Here is a 23,692-nt window from a genome sequence, read left to right on the forward strand (position 1 = left end):
AAAACCTTGTTTTAACCCCAAGATCATCAGACAACATGTCACATTCAGGCTGATGAAGAGAATGTGATTCACTCAGAGATTTGAGCCCTCAGTTATCTAGCATCTTGATGAAGAAACTATGATTTTCTATCTTTGATAGGAATGAGTGTGTTCTATATGGACAAGGAAGGGCATGCCTAGATAGTTGCATCACAAAGGGGCAGATTGCAGTAAAGACTACTAGTTTTCTTTCAATATCCATCATACCCTTTTTCTATAATAAGATAACCACAATTTTTCGCAAAGAATACTAGCGAAAAACAAAATTTCTGACTTCCCATGCAGCTAAATGTGGCCATATAGGTAAAGGTCAGTGGGACATAAGTGTAGGTGTTGTCTATAGATTTGGAGTCTTTACAAAAGGAGGGGATGAGACCTTTTCCTTCCTCTTTTCCTCTTCCTACAATCTGAAGTATAGCTATGATGCTTTGGACTGAAGTGGCCACCTTGGTCCATAAAATAACACTGGGAATGAATGTTACCAACTGGAACAAAATCATAGAAGGAGGCTCTGTCTTTGATATAGTGCTGCTATTCTAAGTCCTGAACTGTCTGTTGCGGGCTTCCATGTGAGAGAAAAATAAAGTTGTTTAAGTCATTGTTATTTTGGGTTTTGTCACTTGCCACTGTTCCTAATTCTAACTAACACAGATGCTTTAGAGAAGTTGTCTAGAAAGTTATTCACAGAATTGTAAATTTTTTGGCAGTTTTTTTTTCAAGTCTCAAAGAATTTTAATATTAATGAATAAAAAATGATAAATTAGTTTTTGGAATATTCCTGCCTTTTTGGTAGAGGGTCTGTAAGCACTTTGGTTCAATAGAATTTTAATGGTAAAGTAAAATTTAGATGAAATAATTTGCTTTTGTTTCCTTCCAGACCTTTCTTTTAGACATTAGGATTTCAGAAGTTATTTTAAATAAGTCATGCTAGAATTTTATAGCTTTAAGGGATCACCTATGAAGAAGCTTATAACATGGCTGAAACCTTTAAAAAGCTGTCAACAATGTTGGAGGGACAGTCAAGACCCTCTGAAGTGAGAAATATAAACAGAAACCCAGATGACTATGTATCTCCTGCTCTTTTAGAAGGGATTGGTTTCAATCAGTACACATAGTACTGGTCATGAAGAACTGAAATCAATAATGGGTGATTTTTAATCTAGCTATATACATGCATGTATACTTTAAAGAATCATTTCAAAATATTATAATAGGTTCCAGATTTTTTCTGTTATCTATCTATGTGGTAATCAGCCCCATTTCTAGTCTGAAAGCATCCTCTGTCTAAGCTTGTCTCTTTGCTGAACTCTCCTTTGTAAACAACGACAATAACAACAACAATAACATAACATAATATTTTCCAAAACTGTTAAAAGCTTGGTCTATCTCACGTTGAATTCAACTATTGTTAAATCACAAAAGATAATAATGTTGTCCTTTATATTTGAAGATAATGATTCTGAATCACCATCAGCAGAATACTCGCTTGGAGCTATTTTTTCCCAGTACTGATACACACTCTCTCTGAACTCCTGAAGTCATGATTATCTGTATCAAGATATAGCAGTGCATTACATTCTGCCTTTCCTTATTCTCTAATTGAGCCTAGATACTAAGTCTGATCTTACATGAGCCATACTGAATAAGGGCTGCTGTACTTCTCTCCTAATACTTGTCTTTTCTCACACCTATAAGTTAGTAGGGTGTGATAAACATAAGCATTTATATTATACTTGCTGATTAATAGTGATGCTGGATTTGCACTAAGCTATTTTAGCTCTCTCATCCAGCTCCTATTGTAACCAATTTTAAGATAGTAGGCTGGGACTAGAGATATAAGTTATTAGAAATGAAAGCAAAACAAAATGAAATGAAAAACGGGCATACCAAGGCAAGTTGTCCTCTAGAGAACTTAACCCTTCATTGTTCTGGGACTGGTGACAGTATATACTATGACTAGTAATTCATTAGACAGAATAAACAGTAGCTGTATTGGTAAACTATCTTTATGGGCTGTTTTTCAGGTCTCTAAAATAAGTTTTAATATTTATTCATCAGCTGTTACTATGCTATTATTAATCAGGCAATTTTCTAATGAAAAGACAAGGTGTTACATAGAGAGAAGTTCTTTATGGATTCATTCAGGGGCAAGACTATTACATTACTCAGAGATGAAAGATTTTGCTCATAAATGTCTTTGGGGGGCTTCTGGAAACATCCTGTATAATTTGAAGGAAAAGATTAGACCAAACAAATATGATATGAATTAATGAATAGACTAACAGTGTACTAGAAAAAAGTTAGGGAAGGTTATGTTAAAAAAAGTTTAAACATCTCATTAAATAGCTCAGTACTTATTATCTTACTATTTGATCAGCATAATAGATCAACGGTAAATTACTCTTCCTTTAAGAAAAAATTTGGACAAGTGTATATGATTTTCCAGAAACACACGAGGAGAAGATAAATAAGTATATTGTCTGACAGTATCAAAAGTCATAGAGAATTTAAGGCAGAGACTAACACTAGGCTTCATCTTAGTAACTGGGATTATTTTACATGCATTATGACATATCTTAAGAACTAAAGTATTACATTATTCTAGTAATCACTGTTCATTTGTCACTCACATTTTAAAAGCTGGTAATAGTATATGAAAACAAGTTTTTGGCTCATATTATTTTTACTACATTTCCTTGCAAGGCCACTTTGGAAGCTAGCATCTGCCTTCCTTTTCACCCAGCTATATCCACTTTACCTGTAATTGTCCTTTGTGTTCCAGCCACATGGGATTCCTATTATTCACTTACATTACTCATTCTTTCTATCATCCCTAAGAATTAACTACATTCTGTGATAATTGCCTGTGTTGCCAACCTCCCTTTCAAAATTGACAATCTCCAAAAGGTTATGAATCAAGTTATTTTAGCTCAACTTTATATTCCCAACACAGCATGGGACTAGGCATATAGATAGATAGTCAATAAACTGAATAAGTGAATAAATATTGAAGTTTTAAAATTATGACATTACTGGTTGATCTTATGTCCCAAGCATGCAGCCTACAAATGTGTTTTCTTCTTTTCAATAAGAAGAATCAGAAAACAAAATAATAAAACTACTTAAGATTTTTTTTTTTTTTTTTGTAGGGAAGAGGATGATATGAAAGGGAACTGATTCCACCTATTTCAAAGCAGTTTAACATACAGATTCCTCCTCCCTTGACTCTAGCCAGGTTAGAGGAAAGATAACAATGGATTTGGAACCTATTGTGATGTTAATATGGAGGCTTATATGCCCTAGTATTTGAATGCTTTTTATGACCAGGTTATAAATTTTTCTCTCTGGCTTCATAGAATTAAATTATTGCAAAATAAGCATCCTCTGAGGCTTCCTACCTTAGATCTAAAGAAATAATGTTGCTTAACATCTACTGTGGAGTGGGAATGAATCATAATAAGGGTCAATGGTAAGAAAGAAATGTTTTGTGTTGCAGCAAATTTAAACAAGAAATGTGGCATGCAAGTGACAATATTTACTTAAGCAAGAGTTTATCATAGAGACAAAATAAAATCCCAGTTTTGTCAGAGGTCGTTATATGGATTTGGAGATACCGAATAGAATCATCCTTATATCAAAATAAAGTGAATAAAATTATAAAAATAATGGGGGGGGTGTTGAAGTGATATAAAATGGTACAGAAAGGCCATAATGTACAAATCTCTACTAGGACCCAAGCACTTTATGTCTATCTTATTTAATTCTTCCATCTCCATGTGAGCTAAGTATTACTCCTTTAACTCCATTCTACAGGTGGACTAACTGAAGATAAGTGAGGTTATGTAATTTGTCTAGAGACATGCAGTTTATATGTGGAGGGATTTTGTTGTCCTTTGTAGCCACTCAAGTAGACAGTGGCATGCTAAAGCTGGCTTATACTAGATTATAAAAGCCAACTGAGAATTTTTTTAGAAATTCAGTGAGTTATTAAACACAGCCATTATTAAAATTAAATTCTATAAGTTTAGAATTAATAAATGATACTAAACACAAATGCAATACCTCCAAATTATTTTACCTCCAAATTATTTTACTACAGTTTACTATTATTTATAATCTTGAGGTTATTCACATCCCTGTGTCTATACTGTAGAAATATTACAAAATAGTGTGTGCACATATCTTCCCAACTCTGCATTCAGTAATATCATTTGGTAGCTTAAAATCAGCCATGATGGGAATGTATACCATGGAAACTGGCAAATGCTCCAAGTTACAGGTTGATTTATTGCTTAGTTGATTGTCGAGACTTAAGAAAATGATGAGGTGAATGTTAATCGGGATTAAACGTAACATGTGTCATGCTGTAGCCATTACATTAACACAAAAAACTGGGGGAATTTTCTGGCAGTATTTCAAAACTATGCTCTGATTCAGCAAAAAAGTTGCACAGGTTATTTTCATCTGTCTCATTACCATGAAAATATCATCCCTTATTCAAGTTAGAATAATCCTCGTAGGTGGAATACAGCTCCATGTGCCACATCATGCATGTCACATACCCGGATTACAATCATAGGCTGGTTACAGATACATGATTCTGGCAAAAATCACTGAAAGAATCTCTGAGAAGCAACTGACTATATGGAATTTACAATAAAGATAATTGCATATTATTTGTAAATTTTGTTACACATATTATTATTATTTTTAAAACTTAATTTGAGACTGGGTCCCACTCTGTCGTTCAGGCTGGAGTGCAGTGGTGTGATCTCAGCTCACCGCAGCCTTGACCTCCTGGGCCCAAGTGATCCTCCCACCTCAGCATTCCAAGTAGCTGGGACAACAGGTGTATGCAACCACACATGGTTAATTTTGTTTATTTTCTGTAGAGATGGGGTATTGCCATGTTGCCCAAGCTGGTCTTAACCTCCTGGGCTCAAGTAATCCACCTGCACCAGCCTCACAAAATCCTGGGATTACAGGAGCAAGGCACTATGCCTGACCTACACACATCCTTTACTTCAGTTAAATATTCAACAATTCACCACTAAGTGTATAATAGTGAGGCCATTAAAATCTTACTTAGGAAGACTGAATAGAAATATGGAGAAGTTTTTGCAAGGTATGCAATTGAATCTTTTTTATAATTATGTGAAATAAACACATGGAGATGGTATAGTTATGTGAAAATGAAAGAAGTTTTATGAGTAGGGTAGATACTATAAAACTGATATACAGTACAAAGGGAGAAACTATGAAAAATATAAATGTTAAACAAAAACCTGTTATGATGCAGAAAATCATCTTGTAATTTTTTTCATGCCAATCTTATAAAATATTTTGGAAAGAAAGGGAGGGATTTGTTTGCTTCCTAATCATAATTTTTTTCACATTTGCCTCCAGAACTATAAAATGTAATGTGTTTCTGGGATTTCCCTCTATCTAATAGCAGCATATTATTTTGTCTTTTTTTTTCTCATTAATTTTCATTTCCTCTAAATTTTAGTACACATATGAAAGGAGTAGATCTCATATTTTCAAAGTCAGAAGAGATTCTCTGAGAGAAACAGAGTTTTCTCAAATCAAAACAAATATGAAAACAAGAAAACAAAATATGCTTTGAGCAGCCAATTCTGCGACTAAGATAATATTTTTAAAAAGTAAGCCTGCTTTCCCCGAGAAATGTATGAGAAAATCTTTCTGCAAATTTCAAGCACAAGCAAGTTGCCTCCCAAATTGGCCATTTGCACTCCAGGGCTAAAGCTGAAATCGCACAGAATTGCCTGAGTAATTCAATTGCAGGCAGAATCAATGCAAGTGTGAACACTGCCCTGGTCAAAGGTTGGCCCTTAGGCTGTAACTTAAATCAATTTTGGGTAAGCTAAGTTTGATTACATTTTCAGTGATGAAGCTTTCAAAAGCAATTTCGGGCTTGCCTATTCAGAGGCTGTTTGGTTCCATTCTGAATCTATACTCTTGGTTAGAGAAGCATGTATCTGTCTCTTTTGGTGATGATTTAAGTCCTAAGTTGGGGAGAAATAAGAGTAAGAAAATAAGAGGAAAGGATACAGAAAGTAAAAGTAAATAAATAACAAATAAATAACAGGTGAGAGCCTATCACTAATGTGAGTCAGTAATTAAAAAAAAACTTTTAAAAATATGTGACAATCACAATAATAAGAGAGAGAAAAGAATTAAGGAGCATGATAACCAGGAAATGAAAATAATAAATGGAAGATTTATCATGATGGTGATATGTGGCAGTCTAAGATTATTTTAGCATGTGAGGCTCATTTTTTCCAGGTGTTGCTGGCTGGAAGAATGTTAGAGAAATACAGGTGGTTCTGCAGAATGAAGCAAAATGGGTGTAAGAAAGGATGTCAAATATGGCTTCCAACAGGCACATGTTAGCTTGAGAGAAATAAACCCTTTCAATTTATCCTTTTCCAGCAGACTAAAGCCTGCAGAGTTGATGTGCATCTATCGCTTATGCAAGTCTTCCTAAAATGTATCCACTTAGTTAATGTTAGTCAGTTTGATTATAGTTATTATCTACATTTTGTAAGCATATTATAAACTACAGGGCTCCTAAGGAGTTATTTTTTTTTTTGAGAAAATAGAAATTTCCCTGTAGTTATGGTCACTAATTCTTAAAGCATATACTATTATTCTGCCAGTTTTAGGAAAACAGGTTGTTACTCTTGTCTTATAAAGTATTTTAGAAAACTTGAAATTCCTTTTAAGTGGACTGAGTAGTGACTTTAATGGTTCTTCAACAAGAATTATGATCTGCCTCACTAATTAGGCAGCTCCACATATGCACTAATTGGATTTACTCAAAGAAAGGAACTGAAGATTATGCAACTATCTTAAAAACACATTTTAGAACTAGAAACTGAAGTTGTTTCATTTATTTAAAACTGTTGAAGGAGAAATCTTGCTTAAAAATAAGCTAAAATTTGGAAAATCCAACCTACTATAAATGCCTGGCCAGGGCATAGGAGAAATAACATTTCCATACAAGCAAGTCTTTCTTGATTTATTCAAATCTTATTTAACTATATACTGGGTGGATAGCTAATTTGTATCCCTGTAGAGAAATCCCAATTGAATTACATTTATAAGAAAGGAAATCCAGTCCACACTGAATAGACATATTCAACGAAGACATGCCATTTTCAGTCTTTTCCCTAGCAGTTTTATGGATACTAAAACTGAATTTACAGTGCTTTGGAGAAAGAGTGGCCCACTGAAATATTATTGCTTTCACAGTTAATTCTTCCTCTTTTTACCTTTATCTAGAACATCAGAATGGCAAAAAATGAGGCAATTTTGCTTTACTTTTTCATTTAGTGGAGTGCCCTATTAACTATGTTTCACTCTGACTGAGGAGAAATAGGAAGTTTAATCACAATGGCACTGAGCACTTCATAATAATCATTTTGTTCACATATTCCTGGATCTTTTATTATGGGTCACATTTCCATTTTCAGAGAAAGAAATCACAGCGCAGAAGTGAAGGCGATTCAGTGGCCCAGACTTTGCCACTTTATTATGTGCTCAAACCATTGGATCCCACTTCGGATTGAGTCACAATTACAGGGAACACAGTGTACATTGGGTAATCTGCTCCAAAAAACTTCTCAGAAGTGCTGGGAAAGAAATCTCTCACAGGACCTCCAAAAGGCTTTGTAAGAGAAAAGATCAGGAAAGACATACTGAAGAAAGACTTTGTTAATATGTTTTGCTTTGACTGGAAATGTTGGCATGTTTTCATTTTTACAAAGCCCTAATAGCCACAATCCCCATATACTCAGGTCACATTTTGGCCTAATATGTTATAGAATTAGAGCTACGTGAAATAAAAGAGGAAGCAAGAAGGTCTATTCTAGGGCCATTTTATGGTTACTAGCCAAAATTGTTGCAACTGTGAACATAAAGGAAATTTCTCTGGAGAGTATAATTCTGTGTAGAGATGACAAAATGATTAGGCCAGCAGTGTTCTTGAGCTAAGTTTTATGGAAACTCACTACAAGCACATTAAAATGCACTTTTTGTCAAAAAAAATTTTGATCTCAGTAACAACAAAAATATACAGAAGGTAAAAATATTGGCAGCACTTCTACTTTGTTAAGGAGTAAGTTTAACTTTAAAAAATAACAATCAATACATACGTACTACTGTCTTTTAAACATGCATAGATTTCTTAGGATCTGAAAACATTATGGCCGAAAGGTAACAGTAACATGGAGATTACTCAGTCTAGTCTGCTCATTTTATAGGTTGGTATACTGAAGCCAGGCAGTTAAGTGCTATGGAGCTCTCCAATATAAGGCCAGTTTGACTCCAAGGTAGGGCTTCTAGTAAAATTTCATGATTAAATTAGAAACTTTATCTTATTTTTCTATATCATTTTGGTACCTAATCCTCATAAGCAAGCTATATTTCAAGGCTGATCAATGACAACACCAAATACCAAAGCTTCCTTTCCTTTCAGAATGTACTGACCCTTTGACAGCTGTGGGGAATGTATGTGCTGTACCAGTAGCTTGAAGATGCTGCTGTCAAATTGCCTCTTAACCTGCGAGAAACACATCAGTAGAGTAATTAATCTTGTACAACCTCTCTATCAACCTGCCCATTTTTTTTTTTACTCATTACAAGTGAATGCTTACGTGCATAGCTGATTTAATTAATAATTCTAATAAAAAGGACAATATCATAATGATATACATAGTGCACTAATAAATGAATCCAAGAACCAGTGCTGTTAATTTGTCTGTCCAGTGAAATAAAGTTATACAGTCATTCAGGTTATATAGATCTGTGCTTGCCTGTGTTTACCCTTAAACATTTGAATTATACATAACAAGGACAGAAAAGGAAACTAGCATTTAATAGGCACTTGTTTTAGACTAGCAGTGTTACTGGCCCTTTTGCATGTCCTCTAATTTAAATCTTTGCAATAACCCTATAAAAATAGTTTATTTTCCCCTATTTTATAGGTGAGATGACTAAACTGTCCACAATCCTTCATGCAGAATTATAGTTTTAACTCAGATCTGCTTGATCCAAAGCCTTTGGTGTTCCACCTGTGTAGTGGGAAAAGCATTGGAACAAGGGTAGGAAAAACGAGGTTCTAGCTCTCGTTATGTTGCTTGACTTTGGACTCTGACTCACCCTATTTGGGCTTCAGTTTCCTCACCTATAAAGTGAAAAAAACTGGTTTAGACAAGAAGTTTTCAAAACAAATAATATGGAACTGTATGACATCTTGAGAGGCTTCAAGGCCGCTATGTAACATGATGGGTAGGAAAATAAGACTTATCTTCAATTCAACCAAGTAACTCCAGTTTTATCTTTGTTATAGGTTTTATTTGGGGAAATAAAGGATTCCATTGCTTTAAAAAGTTGGAAGAAAATTGAATGTATAAAATCTGAGACATCTTCTATCTCCAAATTTCTGTCAATTAACAAACATAACTAAAGCTCCCCTGACTGATACGTGGTTTTCACTAGAGGCAATTTGGTGACCCAGAGCACCATAAACTTCAACAGTCATTCTGACTGCTTCAACCTGCTGGTTATCATCTCACCCATATGCCCCTAAATGACCCTTCTGTGGCTATCTTCTTGAAAATACATACACGTTCCAGGTATGAGATTGGGGAGGAAAAATATTCTCTTGCTTTACTCATATTCCATTTCAGCAAATTTGTATACATTCATGATTTGTGTGATGATTATGTCTGTGTGCGTTACTTTGTTTGGTGGAGAATAATTCGATAGGCCTGCATAGCTGGATCAAATTCTACCTACAACCGCAAACCTAATTTTTGTCAAATATTTATTACTAGAGCACCCAGGAAAGCCTTCTCATTAACATCTCAAAGCTGCGAGGATAAAGCAGGTTGGCTTATACAGCACTCTGTCTTCAATAATCACCAAGTATAAATATTACTGCCTCTTTCAACCAAAATGAAAACCCTATCTCATTTAAGTTACAAGAGGAGAGATAAATTTCTATCTAAAATATGAGTCATTCACATTTGTGGTATCACCTTTCAGGGTTCATTATAATAGGCAAAAGTAACAGAGCCCATACAGTTGCTTACTGGCATGTGCAAATATTTGAAGCAAGCAGACAACTGAAATATTATTTGCAAGGGCACAGCTAGTTTCATATTCAACAAATCAGTCAAAAGGTACTATTCGCTTGAATCGGTTGAATCTAACCAGGGAAAAACTGTTACATTACTCACATTCTTACTTTCTCCAGTAGCCTCTTCCATTTCCTTTTGGATACCAGCTACTGACTTCTTTTTTATCCCAAAAGAAGAGATTCCCATAGCATTAAACAAACTGGGAAGAAATTTTCTCTGATATGAAAGGAGACATTCCAGAAAGTTAAAAAAGCCCTGACTGCATAAAACACTGAAAATAGGGACTTCATTCTTGTCTCCACAGGGTTACTAAGGCAGGGAAGAAACAAAGTTTTGATGAGTCCTTTGAATGTTTTATGTGTAATATTTCTGAGACAAATGCTTTGTTATTTTGAATAAATGCATACACACGAGTGCACAGACACACACACACACACACACACATATCACTATATCATCATTAGAACCTGTAGAACCTATATTATAGCAAAAGATTTGACACTATATTTTTAGGAACACCTGAGAGGAGTTTAACATCCACACATCATAGCAATATTATCATTATCTATTTGGGGACTATAAACAATGAGTCTTTATCGAGAGTGAGGCTAAATTTGTACCAAATATTTCCATATATTAGGTCTCAGGAGAGAGTTGTATTAAACTAAGGCTGTGTGAATTTTAAGCACTTTGCTTATGCAGCTTTTTTCCATCTTAATTAATTCTCCTATTTCCCATTAGATGGCAAGTCTTTGAATACGTGTCCTATAATAAATATTTGTACTTTTGTGGAAGTGAGAAACAAAGCACGTACAACATGTTTTACTTATAGAAATGACTATGTTTTACTGATTACTGAATTCCCTCTTAAGTAATAGTGTACATTTGATGAATTGGACCCATAGATGGCAGAATGGGACTACTTAGTTCACAGTCTTTAAAGAACAGACTTAGAAGAAACATTTTTTTTTAGTTGCTCATGTTCAGGAAGCAAAAAACACAGTGAAAAACAACAATAAAATAACAAATATTTTTGAATCCCCAATTTTTTATTCAACAAGGAATCTGGCTATGAATAGTTGGCATACTGTCATCCATTATTAATTCTGTTGAAGTACTTCTTTCCTGAGGGATGATCTACAGTGATCTGTAGAATATTCTGTCTTTCCCTCTCTTCACTTCCAATTTTGTACTTTTTAAAATGTAGAACTCTTTCAGGAATTTTTGGACAGAGAATCTAGAGGATGAGGGATCTTCATTGTATACTAGCTTTCCTAGTATACAATGAAGTAGTTTTTCCACCATAAAGTTTGCTTCCTCTTTACTTCAGAAAACATACATTTTTACCTCAAATAATTAAAGTAATTCTATTGATGAAATTACTAAAACCTGTACTTAAAATTACAGTTTCTCTTACAATTACTGCCTAAAGCCTACAGGCCATGGACAATAAATGGGTTTAAGGTGTCTTCATTTTTTTTATTTTTGAGATGCAGTCTCGCTTTTATCCCCAGGCCTGACACAATCTCGGCTCACTGCAACCTGCGATTCTCCTGCCTCAGCCTCCTGAGTAGCTGGGATTACAGGCACTCACTACTACACCTGGCTAATTTTTATATTTTTAGTAGAGACGGGGTTTCACCAATTTGTCCAGGCTGATCTTGAATTCCTGACCTCAGGTGATCCACCAGCCTTGGCCTCCCAAAATGCTGGGATTACAGGCATGAGCCACCACGCTCAGCCCATGTTAAATCAAAACTTTTGCTTATTTATCTGGGACCCAAGAGAGATGTGAGAAAAATGCAAGCAAGCTCAAAATGTTGGAGACTCACAAAAAAACCCAGAAAGCATGGCAAGTTCACTGTAGTATAGTTCATCAAATGCTAGGGTGTTATATCTTTGTAGGTCAGGGGGTTGCTGATATACACCCAGCCACTGGGCATATTAATCAGAAAGGAATCGTAATCAGACCAGCAGCTAGACATCAAGGCATAACATTAGTCTTGTCTTCTTTCCATAGCCTAACCTCTAAAAAAAGCAGTTTATTACCCATGTCTCTATTTTCTCATCTATGTATTTAACTTTAATTCACAGAAATCTGGCTTCTACTCTCAGTTTTCCATAGAAACTACTCTGGCAAAGGTCAGCAGTAACTAACTGACCAATTGTCAGAAACCATGGTTAATTTTCAGATGTCCCCTGACTAGATGTAGCACAGGACAGTGCTGACTCTTCATTTTTTCCAAAATGGGCTGCTCTCACAGCTTTCACAACAATCCATAGTGCTGACCCTCCTCAGGCATCTTCATCCACATTGAATTTGCTTGCTTCTGCAGGATGCTTCTCTTTTAGGCTCACTCCTTGATGCTAATTTTACTTGGATTTCTGTCTTTGGTAATCTCTTCACTCTAACGGCTTCTATGAGGAGTCTGATTTACTCTCATGGTTAAAATTACCATGTCCATTCTGATAACTTTAAATCTAGGTCTCCATTCTGGACTTTATACCCAGCTACCTACTAGACATTGCCTTGAACTAAAAATGATTAGAAATAACCTAATTGTTTTCTTTTAATTTCTACCTCCTCCTAAAATCTAAAACCTCTGTTTCTTCTCTTATGTTCTTATTCTGGTTACCTTGACCCCAACGAAACACTGGGTGTTATCTAGATCCCTGCAACTCCTTTCCTTTTCTTGCCAGATTTGGTTATTAATGCCTATCTCCCATTTATCTCTCAATCTCTCACCTCTGCTATTCTTTTTGGTGTTATTATTATTTTGCCTTTAGTGTTAAAAGTTTAATATCTGGGTTTAGCAGTCCACATTGCCTAAGAGTGTCTTTTGGAAACCAAATCTGTTTGTACCATTCCCTTGTTAAAATCCTTCCGTAACTCTCTAAACCCAAGATACAGCCCAAACTCATTTCGACCCTTCTCATCTTCATCCTGGACAACTTGTCTACCCTCATCTCTCAACACTCTCCTTCTACCTTTTATTCTAGCCATATTAAAGTACTATAGTGTCTTCAAATGTATTGAATTGTTTCATACTGCCATGTCTTTACATGAGCGGTTCCACACTAGAGTGCTTGCTTCTCTGTCTTTCTTCCATCACCATTCCCACATCCAGGCTCAACCTAATCACCTTTAGCTCAAGGGGCATCTCCTCTATATTCTTCCCTGAGTCACTGAGACTGAGTTGATCATTCTCTTATCTGTGCCACTATACTTTGTGCATATGATTGTGGTTGAACGAGCTCTGCAAAGTTCTGCCCCAGAAAATGACATAGTCATTGCTAAGATGATGTTTTGAGTTGTATCTTAGTTATAATTCAAATAGCGGGATTGGCTACTCTAGTTGAAAGTTCTTTAATGATCCTTTAGACTACAGTAAGAGCATCTTCTCCACCCCATTATGGTACCACTGACCATATTACTTTATAGTTACCTGCTTGCTTGTTTCTCACATCTCACTTACCTGACAACTCCTTCAGGATAGAGTTCCAGTCCTACTAATCCTTTTCTTTCCTACATCTAGTGCCTTGCCGGTTGTAGGCATTGCAGTTAAAAGCTTGGAATCAGAAGCCAGATTGTCAGGGTTTAAGGTTTTGCTTTGTCACTAACCATTTGGCTTCAGCCACATTTATACTCTCTAAGTTTCCTTAACTAGAAGAGAAGAATTATAGAATCTGGCTCTTTGGATTATGTGAGAATCAAATGAACAAGTTCATATTTTAAAAAAATTAGAATAGAGTCTGTTTCAGAGTAAGCTAACAAGGTGTCATTTGTAATTACAGTGATATTGTCTAACATCCATAGAGTACAATACAAATTCTAAGTACAAATTCTACAGCTAAAGCTCATTCACTCATTTATTTATTCATTAATCCATTCATTCATTTATTCAATGTTTAATTCATTTATTCACTAAAGATATACTAATTTCCTATTAAATAGCAGGAGCTGTGCTTGGTGATTTTTGGTAGAGACGGGGTTTCACCATGTTGGCCAGGATAGTCCTGCTCTCTTGACCTTGTGATCCGCCCGCCTTGGCCTCACAAAAGGCTGGGATTACAGGCGTGAGCCACCACGCCCGGCCTGATCCTGTCTTCTTAAAGAAGTTATAATTTGATGGAGAGATAGAATATATAAAAATAACTATAAGACAAAATAAAAATGCTTAGTGCAGTAAGAGCTTCAGATGAGGTCATACAATGGGCTCTGAATATATGGAAATTTCTTCAAACTCCTGGGGCTATTTTCATAATTACAGATGAGATTTTCACATTTTGCCTTTATTAACAAATTAATCAAATTGTACTAGTACTTAGTAGCACCTCAACATACTGCAAGTCAGTGGCAGAGAGAGATGGTTAGAGTCCCTACTGAAGGCACCACGTTTAGAAGCCTTTTCAGCAGTATATTATTTCCAGACGTTTGTATTAAGGTTGCCAGAAAAAACAAACATTTACACAAGTGGCATTTGTCCCTAATTTTTCACATTCATTAATGTTTCAGCTTTGAAAATCAGAATGTAATTTAGAAATTTAAATAGCAAAACTTAATATGTTATTAAGCCTTAAATTTTTCTTTACTTTGCCTTGTTAATTCATTTATTCTTTCAAGTGCTTGAATATTTAAACCATTTAAAATATTAATAATATACCAAAGAAGTATCAATATTTACATTAAGTTGGAATTCACACTGCTTTATAATATTTTCAATCATTTATATTACTCATAATTTCACTAAATAAATCATCCCCATGGAAGAAACTTAAGCAAGCATATTATACTATAACTATTGCATGACAATCAATGTCTTTCTTTCAAATTGGGTACTATGAAATATTAGGCTAAGATAATAAAAGATGTGATATAACTGATAGGTTTTTATTTAACATCAGAGTTCTTAAATTATGGTAATTTAAAGCTCACAAATCATTGAAACTTATTACAGAATATATATAGATGTATATTTATTTTGAGATGGAGTCTTGCTCTGTTATCCAGGCTGGAGTACAGTGGCATGATCTTGGCTCACTGCAACCTCCACCTCCCGGATTCAAGTGATTCTCCTGCCTCAGCCTCCCAAGTAGCTAGGACTACAGGCGCGTGCCACTGTGCCCAGCTAATTTTTTGTATTTTTACTAGAGACGGGGTTTCACTGAGTTAGCCAGGATGGTCTGGATCTCCTGACCTTGTGACCCACCCGCCTCAGCCTCCCAAAGTGCTGGGATTACAGGCGTGAGCCGTCTTGGCTGGCCCTACAGTATATTTTTAAGTTGTAGGAACACCATATATCCCATTATCATGTCTGCAAAATGGAAATGATGTCTATGATGAACTATACAATATTTGCATTTTTCAGGGATAGCTTACTATAATAGGATCATAAGACAAATATACATTTGTCAAGTTACTATAACATATTAACTACAAGAGATAAGGATAATTCAGATAACTTTGTGGCACTGAAAAGGCAGTATACTGTCTGTAGTAAACTTTCAGTATACTCAGTACTCTCAGTATACTCTTTGAACATTTTGAAAAATATTTGATTTCAAATTAAGAATATTTTGTGGCTGCAAAAATTTGTTGGTTACTCAGCTTCTAAATAGCAGTAAAATTAATTGTAGGAGGAAACATTCATGGAGGTTTCTATCTCTTTACCCAATCCTTGTGTTTGTGCTTCTTTATTAATTTTTAGTTCTTAGGAAGTAAGATATATTAGAAATGTGGTATTTTTTTGAATAAAATCTTAAGTTTTATTTTAAAATACAAATTTGAGTAAAAATATTATCTATATGGATAAAATACTTTGCCCATGATCATTTACTTACTATTTCACTTTATGTATGGCATGTGAAATTCTGGCTATCCCAAGATGAACGTCTGATAAAAACCAGCCAACAGTAAAATACAAGCCATGTTAATCGATACCTCAAGATTATGTAATACATTTGAAAAAACAGGAAACAAAGCCAAATCTCAACAAATCTACTGACTTCAGCCAAAAGACACTTTTTCAATTAGCCCTATTATTTATGTATGTTTTCCTTTCTCAGCTCTAATATATTTTTTTATACACATGAAGACTTCTACAGGGATTGTAAAATTCTTGGAAAACTATCTGATTTGGGGGCAAAGTTTCCATGTGTAAGGAATGTGTCACCTGTAAGGAATGGGTCACATCAGGTTGAGTTTTAAAATGAACATACTCCATTCTTAGGTTTTATCTCTACTGATGGATGGGGGCCCAGAGGCCCCTGGAAGCATTTTGGCACCACTGCATTACTTACGGTTAAGAGGCAGGCTCGCATTGGTCGTGCCTAGCTTGTTGGCAGCCACACAAGTATAGTTGCCGAAGTGCTCCTGTGTCACATTGGTAACAGTGAGAATGGATCTTGTGCTAAAATTTTGAATAATAATTCCTTGTTGGCCATTGAAGAGCCTAGAAGACAAAATAAACTCTAGGTAAATATATATTGTGAATACGTTTCATTTTTATCTTTTTATCTCAGCTGGGGTTGTCATGGCAACCCATAGACAATTCGACCAGACCACACTGACGTTAGCATATAACGTGATAATGGTGCAATTTACATATCACTTACATTAGTAGATTTGGGGGAGGTGAGGTTGCATGTCAGCTACAGACTGTTCCTGTGGGATTATTTGTGCTATATAACAAACTGAGTTTGGAGAGCTACATGTCCTATTTATGCACTGTTACATATTTTAGGAAATAAAACACACCACAGCAATAATATCTCATCCATTAAAGTCAGGAAGGAATTTAAGGGAAATAAATATAAAGATTCCATTGAAAGTACAACTAATGGTTTCTAGGTAAGCTGGCTAGAGTATGTCTGGGTCATTTCAGATGTTTAGGTAACTCCCTTGACAGTTAACCCTCTAACTGTGATAGGATGGTTCTGAGTCCAGAGTCAACACTACTTTAATCTTGTACAACCCACAGACATAACTTCCATTAAACCTAGAAAGAGACAGCCGTATAGTATTGGAGATAGCATTTAAAGTTGAGTTGCATCACTGCCACATTTTAGTAATGTGCCAGGCAAAGTCTTTTAAACTCTCTGGGCTTCAGTATGGGACTCAGCTGTATCTAAATTCACACTAATTGTCCAACAGTGTCTGGATTTACTACCAGAGGCCCTCACTCTTAAGTAGCTGGCATGGCTGCACCATTCTTAGGGCATGTTGTATCTACTTCTGCTTCACTCTTTTTCTGAATCTGTAGCCTATCTCTTGCACCTTCTATTTCTGCAAGTCAGATTCTTCTTTCCTCATGTAGGTTTGACCTAAGACTTATCTCTCTTTTTCTAATTTAACTTAAGGAACTCTTATCTCTTCCTCTGTATGTTTCTCTTACACTATTCTCTCTAGCAGTTTCTATGCACACAAGTCTTTTAAAAGCAATTAAGTTGAATTGTTTTAAATTCCTCAAAAGAAAAGGCTAAATGGGTATGGTTTCTCTGATATTTGAATCCTACACAGCACTTAATAGTGATATCCTAGGTACATAATAAATAGTATAAAGGTCAATGGTGTCCAGGTAATATTCACCCAACATAGGCATTGGTAAGACCCCTTCAGTGCCCTTTTCAAGAAATTCTATCTCTAAATATAAATTTTCCTATAATGAGTGTGTCAATCTGATACTAACTTCTCCATAATCCACCCCAAGTTTATGGCAAAGGAGATACACTGATCACAACGTAGGCTATGCAAACTGATAGTCCAAATGGCATGGTAGTTTTTTCTCTTTAATCTGTTCAAGTTTTTTGTATTTTTTAAAATTATGAAGATGCTAATAAAGGCATCCCCTGAAACTTTAATTTGAACTCCTTTGCATTATACTATGTAGCTTGCACCTGAATTTGGATGAAATATACTGTAGTTAAATGCAGGTTAAAATGAGCAGTCATACTTGATTATTCTGGGAATTATTTATATTTCATGTAATAGCTGAATTTGGCTTATCCCAAATGCATACTTTAATCAGATTAATAAAACTTTGAGTTAAATAAACACTGAACAAACTTTAGCTTGAGCAATAAATTTAATGATCTCCAACTCTGACATAAGATAATAGGGCATAAAATATCATGGATATGGCAAATTTTATTCTTCTGTCTCATATTTCAAGCCTATCAACATTTATAGTAAATTCTCAAAGTTATCATTACATATTTTTCTGCATCACATTAACAACTTTATTTTTAACTAATCAGTATATACGCTATGTAAAAAAAAAAAAACCAGTTTCTTGCCTTGCAAGCTTCAGCATTACGACTCAAATCAATTTGCCCACATCTTTGTTATAGATACATTCTCCAAAGGACTCAGAAACTCCCTAGACTACTAAATCCCTGATATGCTCCATTGACCAAAACCAGGACTATTTTCCTTCTGAAGAGTTGAGAGGAAACTAACCAGGGACTTCAACTGGCTAGACTCAGGGGAAAAAGTCTCCAGGAAGTAAATTCAGACACTCCACGGCACTATATGCTGATGTTCCTTATGGCTGTCTTTCTGAGTGAATTAGCTTCCAGTTCCCTGCCCTTTAATGTATCTGAACGCACAGCCACAGATGTTGCCGAATCATGCAGCGTATCCATGCTCTGTATGGGTGGGCCCATTTTGGGCCTCTGGCCAGCAGTACCATGTGCATCCTTACCAGAGTGGAGCATTAGTGCTTCAACCCCTGCTACTCGGATCAGCCAGGCAGGTTATTATGGCCAATAAAAAAGAAAACTATGTTCCCCGAGGGAATTTTCTTCCCTCTGGGGAAAGCTACTTTTCTGAAATTACTGGAGAAATCTAAAGCTTACTTTCTTCTGTAGTTGTGAGTTTTAGAAGTGCTGACACCTTAAATACAACATAAGAACCTGTCTTCATTTGCAGATGGCTGGAAGAAGGACTTTTGCAAAGCTGACTTTGTGGGAGAGTGACTTCTGAGATGGTGTATATTTCTAGAGAATGTACTTTTGTGATTTTCCTGCAGAGTTCTGGGGTATGAGGAGGGGCTTTATCAATTATTCAAATCAATTCTGAAAATATTCATTAAATTGCTACAAAGATGAGCTCTATGCTGGCTGAATGATTAGGGACAAAACTGGGGAACCAATGATCTCTGCCCTTGAGAAGGTCAGAGCCAAGGAGAAGACTCCAGCACATAAACAGGTGTTTACAACAGAAGGGTATTTTAGTCACAGTAGGGACATAATATGAACATACCCTTAATTACTGGATATATAAATTTCAGTCACACCTAGAAGCTCCTGCATGTATGACCCTAATGTGATTCACTCCTTGACTAAAACCAAATAATAATAAAAGAGGTCTCTAATTGATGACATTTTTTTCTTTATGAAATGGATTTATTCTAATATGGTTGTCTATAATTTATTTCTGTTAAAAGAATCATTCTTATATTGACTTAGACTATATAGTAAAAAAGGAGAAACAAATTCTGTAGAGCTAGGAGTTAAATGTGGCATCCATTTCTTCAGCATAGATCAGTACTATATGGTGCCTACTTGGAAATAACTAGTCATTTTTCTTCATTGTATTTTTATTATAGGGAATATGGTTATAAGATCCTTCTATTTCTGTGGACCCTGCTGTCCTCTACCCTCTGACACCAACAGAAGTTTGCTCCACATTGAGAACCGTAACTCTCACTCCTCTTCTTCCTTCTGGCTTTTGCCAATGCCTCCTAAATCTGTGAACTGCAGGCTATTTGCTTTGCTAGCAGATTCTGTCAGCTCATAAGTGACACAGCCCAACCTACTCACTAGTTCTGAATTAGAATAATCCCCTGTATTTTGTGGTGTCAGTCAGAAGTAGCATATGGAAAGGATGCTGATAACTAGGGATACTTGTATTTCTGACTCACAAAATGGACACAAACTTTACAATCATAACCTCCCTCCAGGCAGCAGTTATCTGGGATGACCAGAAGAGCCTGCAGCAACGTCACCCCCAAAAACTGACCACATAGCTATCAGCACTGATTGTTAAGATTGCAAAAATATTAATAAATCGAGCAGCCACACTGGACCTCATTAATTTTATATATAAATCCAGCCTCAATCCACATTTTAAAACTATTGTTCACTACCTGTCCTTCCAGGTCAGGGATAACAACAGCTATCTCTAGAGAAACCAACCTGTAGATGAAAATAGCCACAGAAAGGCTTCTTTGCTAATGTATGAAATATTTATTAAGAAGTATCAGACAACATTTTAAATATTAGAATAACTTGGAATAAGTGTGAAGGAGGCATTCTCAAATAATGATAAATCTTTTATCAGACAAATTATGACAGAATATGATCATGATATAGCATTTTATATTAGTTGGCAAATTAATATGATCTTATTAATCAATCCTTGGTATTAGGTAGTAGGGGAAGTTAACCCTTGAATCATAAGTTATATTTATAAAGAAAAGGAATGTTACTGTCAGCAATGGACTATAGGCTTGTAGAATTCCAAGATGTTGTATGAAATAAAGATACAGCTTCTAAAACAATAGAGAAAGATTTAGAAAAAGTCATGGGTGATGGTAGAACTCTTATATAGACTTAACAGAAATGAGGTTTTATTTGGTTATCAAATTATGATTAAATGCCTCCTATGCTCAAGGAGAGTTGGGAACCATAAAGGAAAAAATATGACATAGTTTATATCTCAAGGACCTTAGCTCTACCCGAAAATTTGAACATGACATTAAGATAGCATACAGGTCCCTTCCACAACACATCTCATAATGCCTTTGTCAAGGATGGAGTTTTATTGATGTATAAGTCTCAGTGTGTGTGGATGGGAGGGGGCTCTGAACCAGACTGTATTTCTAATCATCTCAATGCTTTATGTATGTGGAACATGTTATCTGTTCTCAATACATTTATGACTGAAGTAATCTCACACTAAAAATTTTCAGCATTGTACACAATAATGTTTGGTGTTAAAGAGTGTGAAAAATCAACACTTGGAAACATTTAAGCATTTTAAAATGTATATATCAACAAATCTTCACAGCAATCCTAGAAGGTAGGTGTTATTAGTCCCATTTTATAGATGAGAAAACAGAAGTTTAGGAAGATTAGGTTAATTTACCTTGCACCATCTGATAAGTGAAAGAATCAAGACTTAAAAATATAGATCCTCAGACTATTGGTAACCTCCCAAAGTAGCAATTGACTCTCAAATCACTAAGTAGACACCAGGATATTGTATCTAAGTTTAGAGAGACAAATCAGAAATCATGAGTGCTTCAAGAAAATCAAGTCAAGCCAGGAATAAAACAAAGGGAGCTAAGCAGCCAGGTGGTGTGTGGTACCTATGCCAAGAAGAGCCAGGTTTGATCCAAGAGGTGAGTCTAATGGGGTAAAAATTTAAACAAAAAATATGCTATCTGGATATATCTCTGGGCCAGAAGCCTCTTGACTATCTATCTGGGGCTTAGTTATGGCTTTCAGTGCAGCCTGTTAGAACAGCTGTGTCCAGATTCCCATAGAGTCAGCCTCTCAGGTTTCTTGGAGCCTGAGATGAGAAGCATACAATAGGTTCTCTCCTCCTTCCCTGCTCAAACTCTTTCCAACACACACACACACACACTCTCAGCATCAATTAGTTTGTTTTTCTTCCTTTAAGTTCTCTAAATATTTAGATGGAAGAAAGTCCCTCCTCATAGTGTATATGCAGAATATAGTCAAGAATGGAAGAAAAATGCAACCTACCCACATAACAAGAATGCAGTAATTTAGAGTAATTCTAAAATTCCCTCTAAAGTTCAAGTTCTACTGATGGTATGGGGTTACTGTGTTCTGCTTGACTTGGCCAAATCAAATGCTTCAAATAACATCAAATACTTCTTTTTCTAACATTATTTCAGTTTTAAGTTTTCATATGTTTGCATGATTTTTGATTAATGTCCATCTTCCTCATTAGAGTATAAGTCTGTTATGGCAAGGTTCCTGGTTGATTTTGTTAACCATTGTATTCTAAGAATGTACTATAGTGTCGGATATTTAATAGGTATAGAGTAATTGTTGCATGCCTTGTCTGAATGAATTATGTTTTTATCTTTTTGTAATTCTTAGTTTTTTCATCTGTGAAATGGGAAAAATAAGCCAATCACAAAGTGTTAATGTTAAAATGTTTTTAAAAATATTTAATGTGTAATATTTATGCACATATATGCCAAATGCAGTAGGCACTGGATTATTATAGGTGTTATTGTTCAGTGATAGAGTCTGTTTCTTAGAACAGATACATTTCCTCTCAGTTGGCAGAAAGATATTAAATATTGAGCATTCAGGAAATTATTTTTAAAGAAAAGATCTCAGAAAGTGACTGAAAAGATCATGGCATCATGATTTCAAGATGTGCCAAACTCAGTATCAACTACATGTGCATCATCAATATCATCTAAGCTTTTCACAGATTTAACAAAAAAGAAAGTGAAAGGGAGGAGGAGGAGCAAGAACTGCTAGATACCAGAGAGAAATGAAAATTTATGTGAACATGCTGCTATGGCAACCTACTGATTTATTGTGCTGCTTGATACTTAAGGCTTGAAAACAATATGATATCATGTATTCCTAGGAACAGGCTGAAGAATATCACACATCACTGTTTTAGCCCCAAGGGGTATCTATCTTTAGTTGTGCATTTGAATAAATTAATGTTATTATAATGTATTAGGACACTTTAATGAATCTAGACTTTATTAAGCTATTTAAAATGTATGTCTTATTTACTTTATCAAATTTAATGAAATTAATAGTTTTAGATTAGAGACCTTTGGGCTGCTTTGCTTGTGACAGTTTGATTCGCATGTGGAGGATATTTCCTTTTAACCTTACATTAAATAAACAATGGCTACAGTACAGGTGTCAAGGCTCCCTGACTGCTGTGAGTTCCTGTAACTCTGACAACCTGGCTTATGACTGGATTTCTCCCCACCACTTGAACTATTTTTCTAATATCAATATGCCCATGATATTATGTAAAATATTACCCCATAATATAACAACACAACCATTTCTCAAAAACTATATTTACAAAGAAAAAGTCCTGAGAAGCCAGAATTGAGCAACAGAAATCAGCTTCCATTCTCTAATCATATATTTGGTTTACAATGTCCTGCAGTCTAAGGTGACAAGATTCATTTGTACTAATAATCTCCCATCAATTTGAAAGAGTGTTAAAATAAGAATGGTTCTACTTTATGATTAGCAAAAGGCTATAATGCAGTCTTCCAACAGAGTGTATCATTCATGCCAAATATCATGGCAAGTGTGAGGACATGATAGTGAACAAAGCAGAATCCTCATTCCCAAGTAGATTAGAGTGTAGCAGGAGAGATGAAAATGTAAAATAAGTTGAGTTGAGTTTAATAGGTGCTTTGTTAGATGTGAGCCCATAAGAGTACATTTGAAGAGCTCCCTCC

The 23,692-nt window shown here is 35.3% G+C and overlaps 1 protein-coding gene across 1 annotated transcript in view; it reads right to left on the reverse strand.

Annotated features, from left to right (window-relative positions):
* NEGR1 (neuronal growth regulator 1) overlaps positions 1-23,692 on the reverse strand; it is a 936,395-nt gene that overhangs the window by 182,727 nt on the left and 729,976 nt on the right. The window contains exon 6 of the mRNA XM_012442497.2: positions 16,506-16,657. Coding sequence (XP_012297920.2) covers positions 16,506-16,657 — 152 coding nt within the window. The remainder of the gene's footprint in view (positions 1-16,505; positions 16,658-23,692) is intronic.

This window comes from Aotus nancymaae, unplaced genomic scaffold, assembly GCF_030222135.1.
Source record: "Aotus nancymaae isolate 86718 unplaced genomic scaffold, 86718_ANA_hifiasm-v0.15.2.pri h1tg000007l, whole genome shotgun sequence".
NCBI lineage: Eukaryota > Metazoa > Chordata > Mammalia > Primates > Aotidae > Aotus > Aotus nancymaae.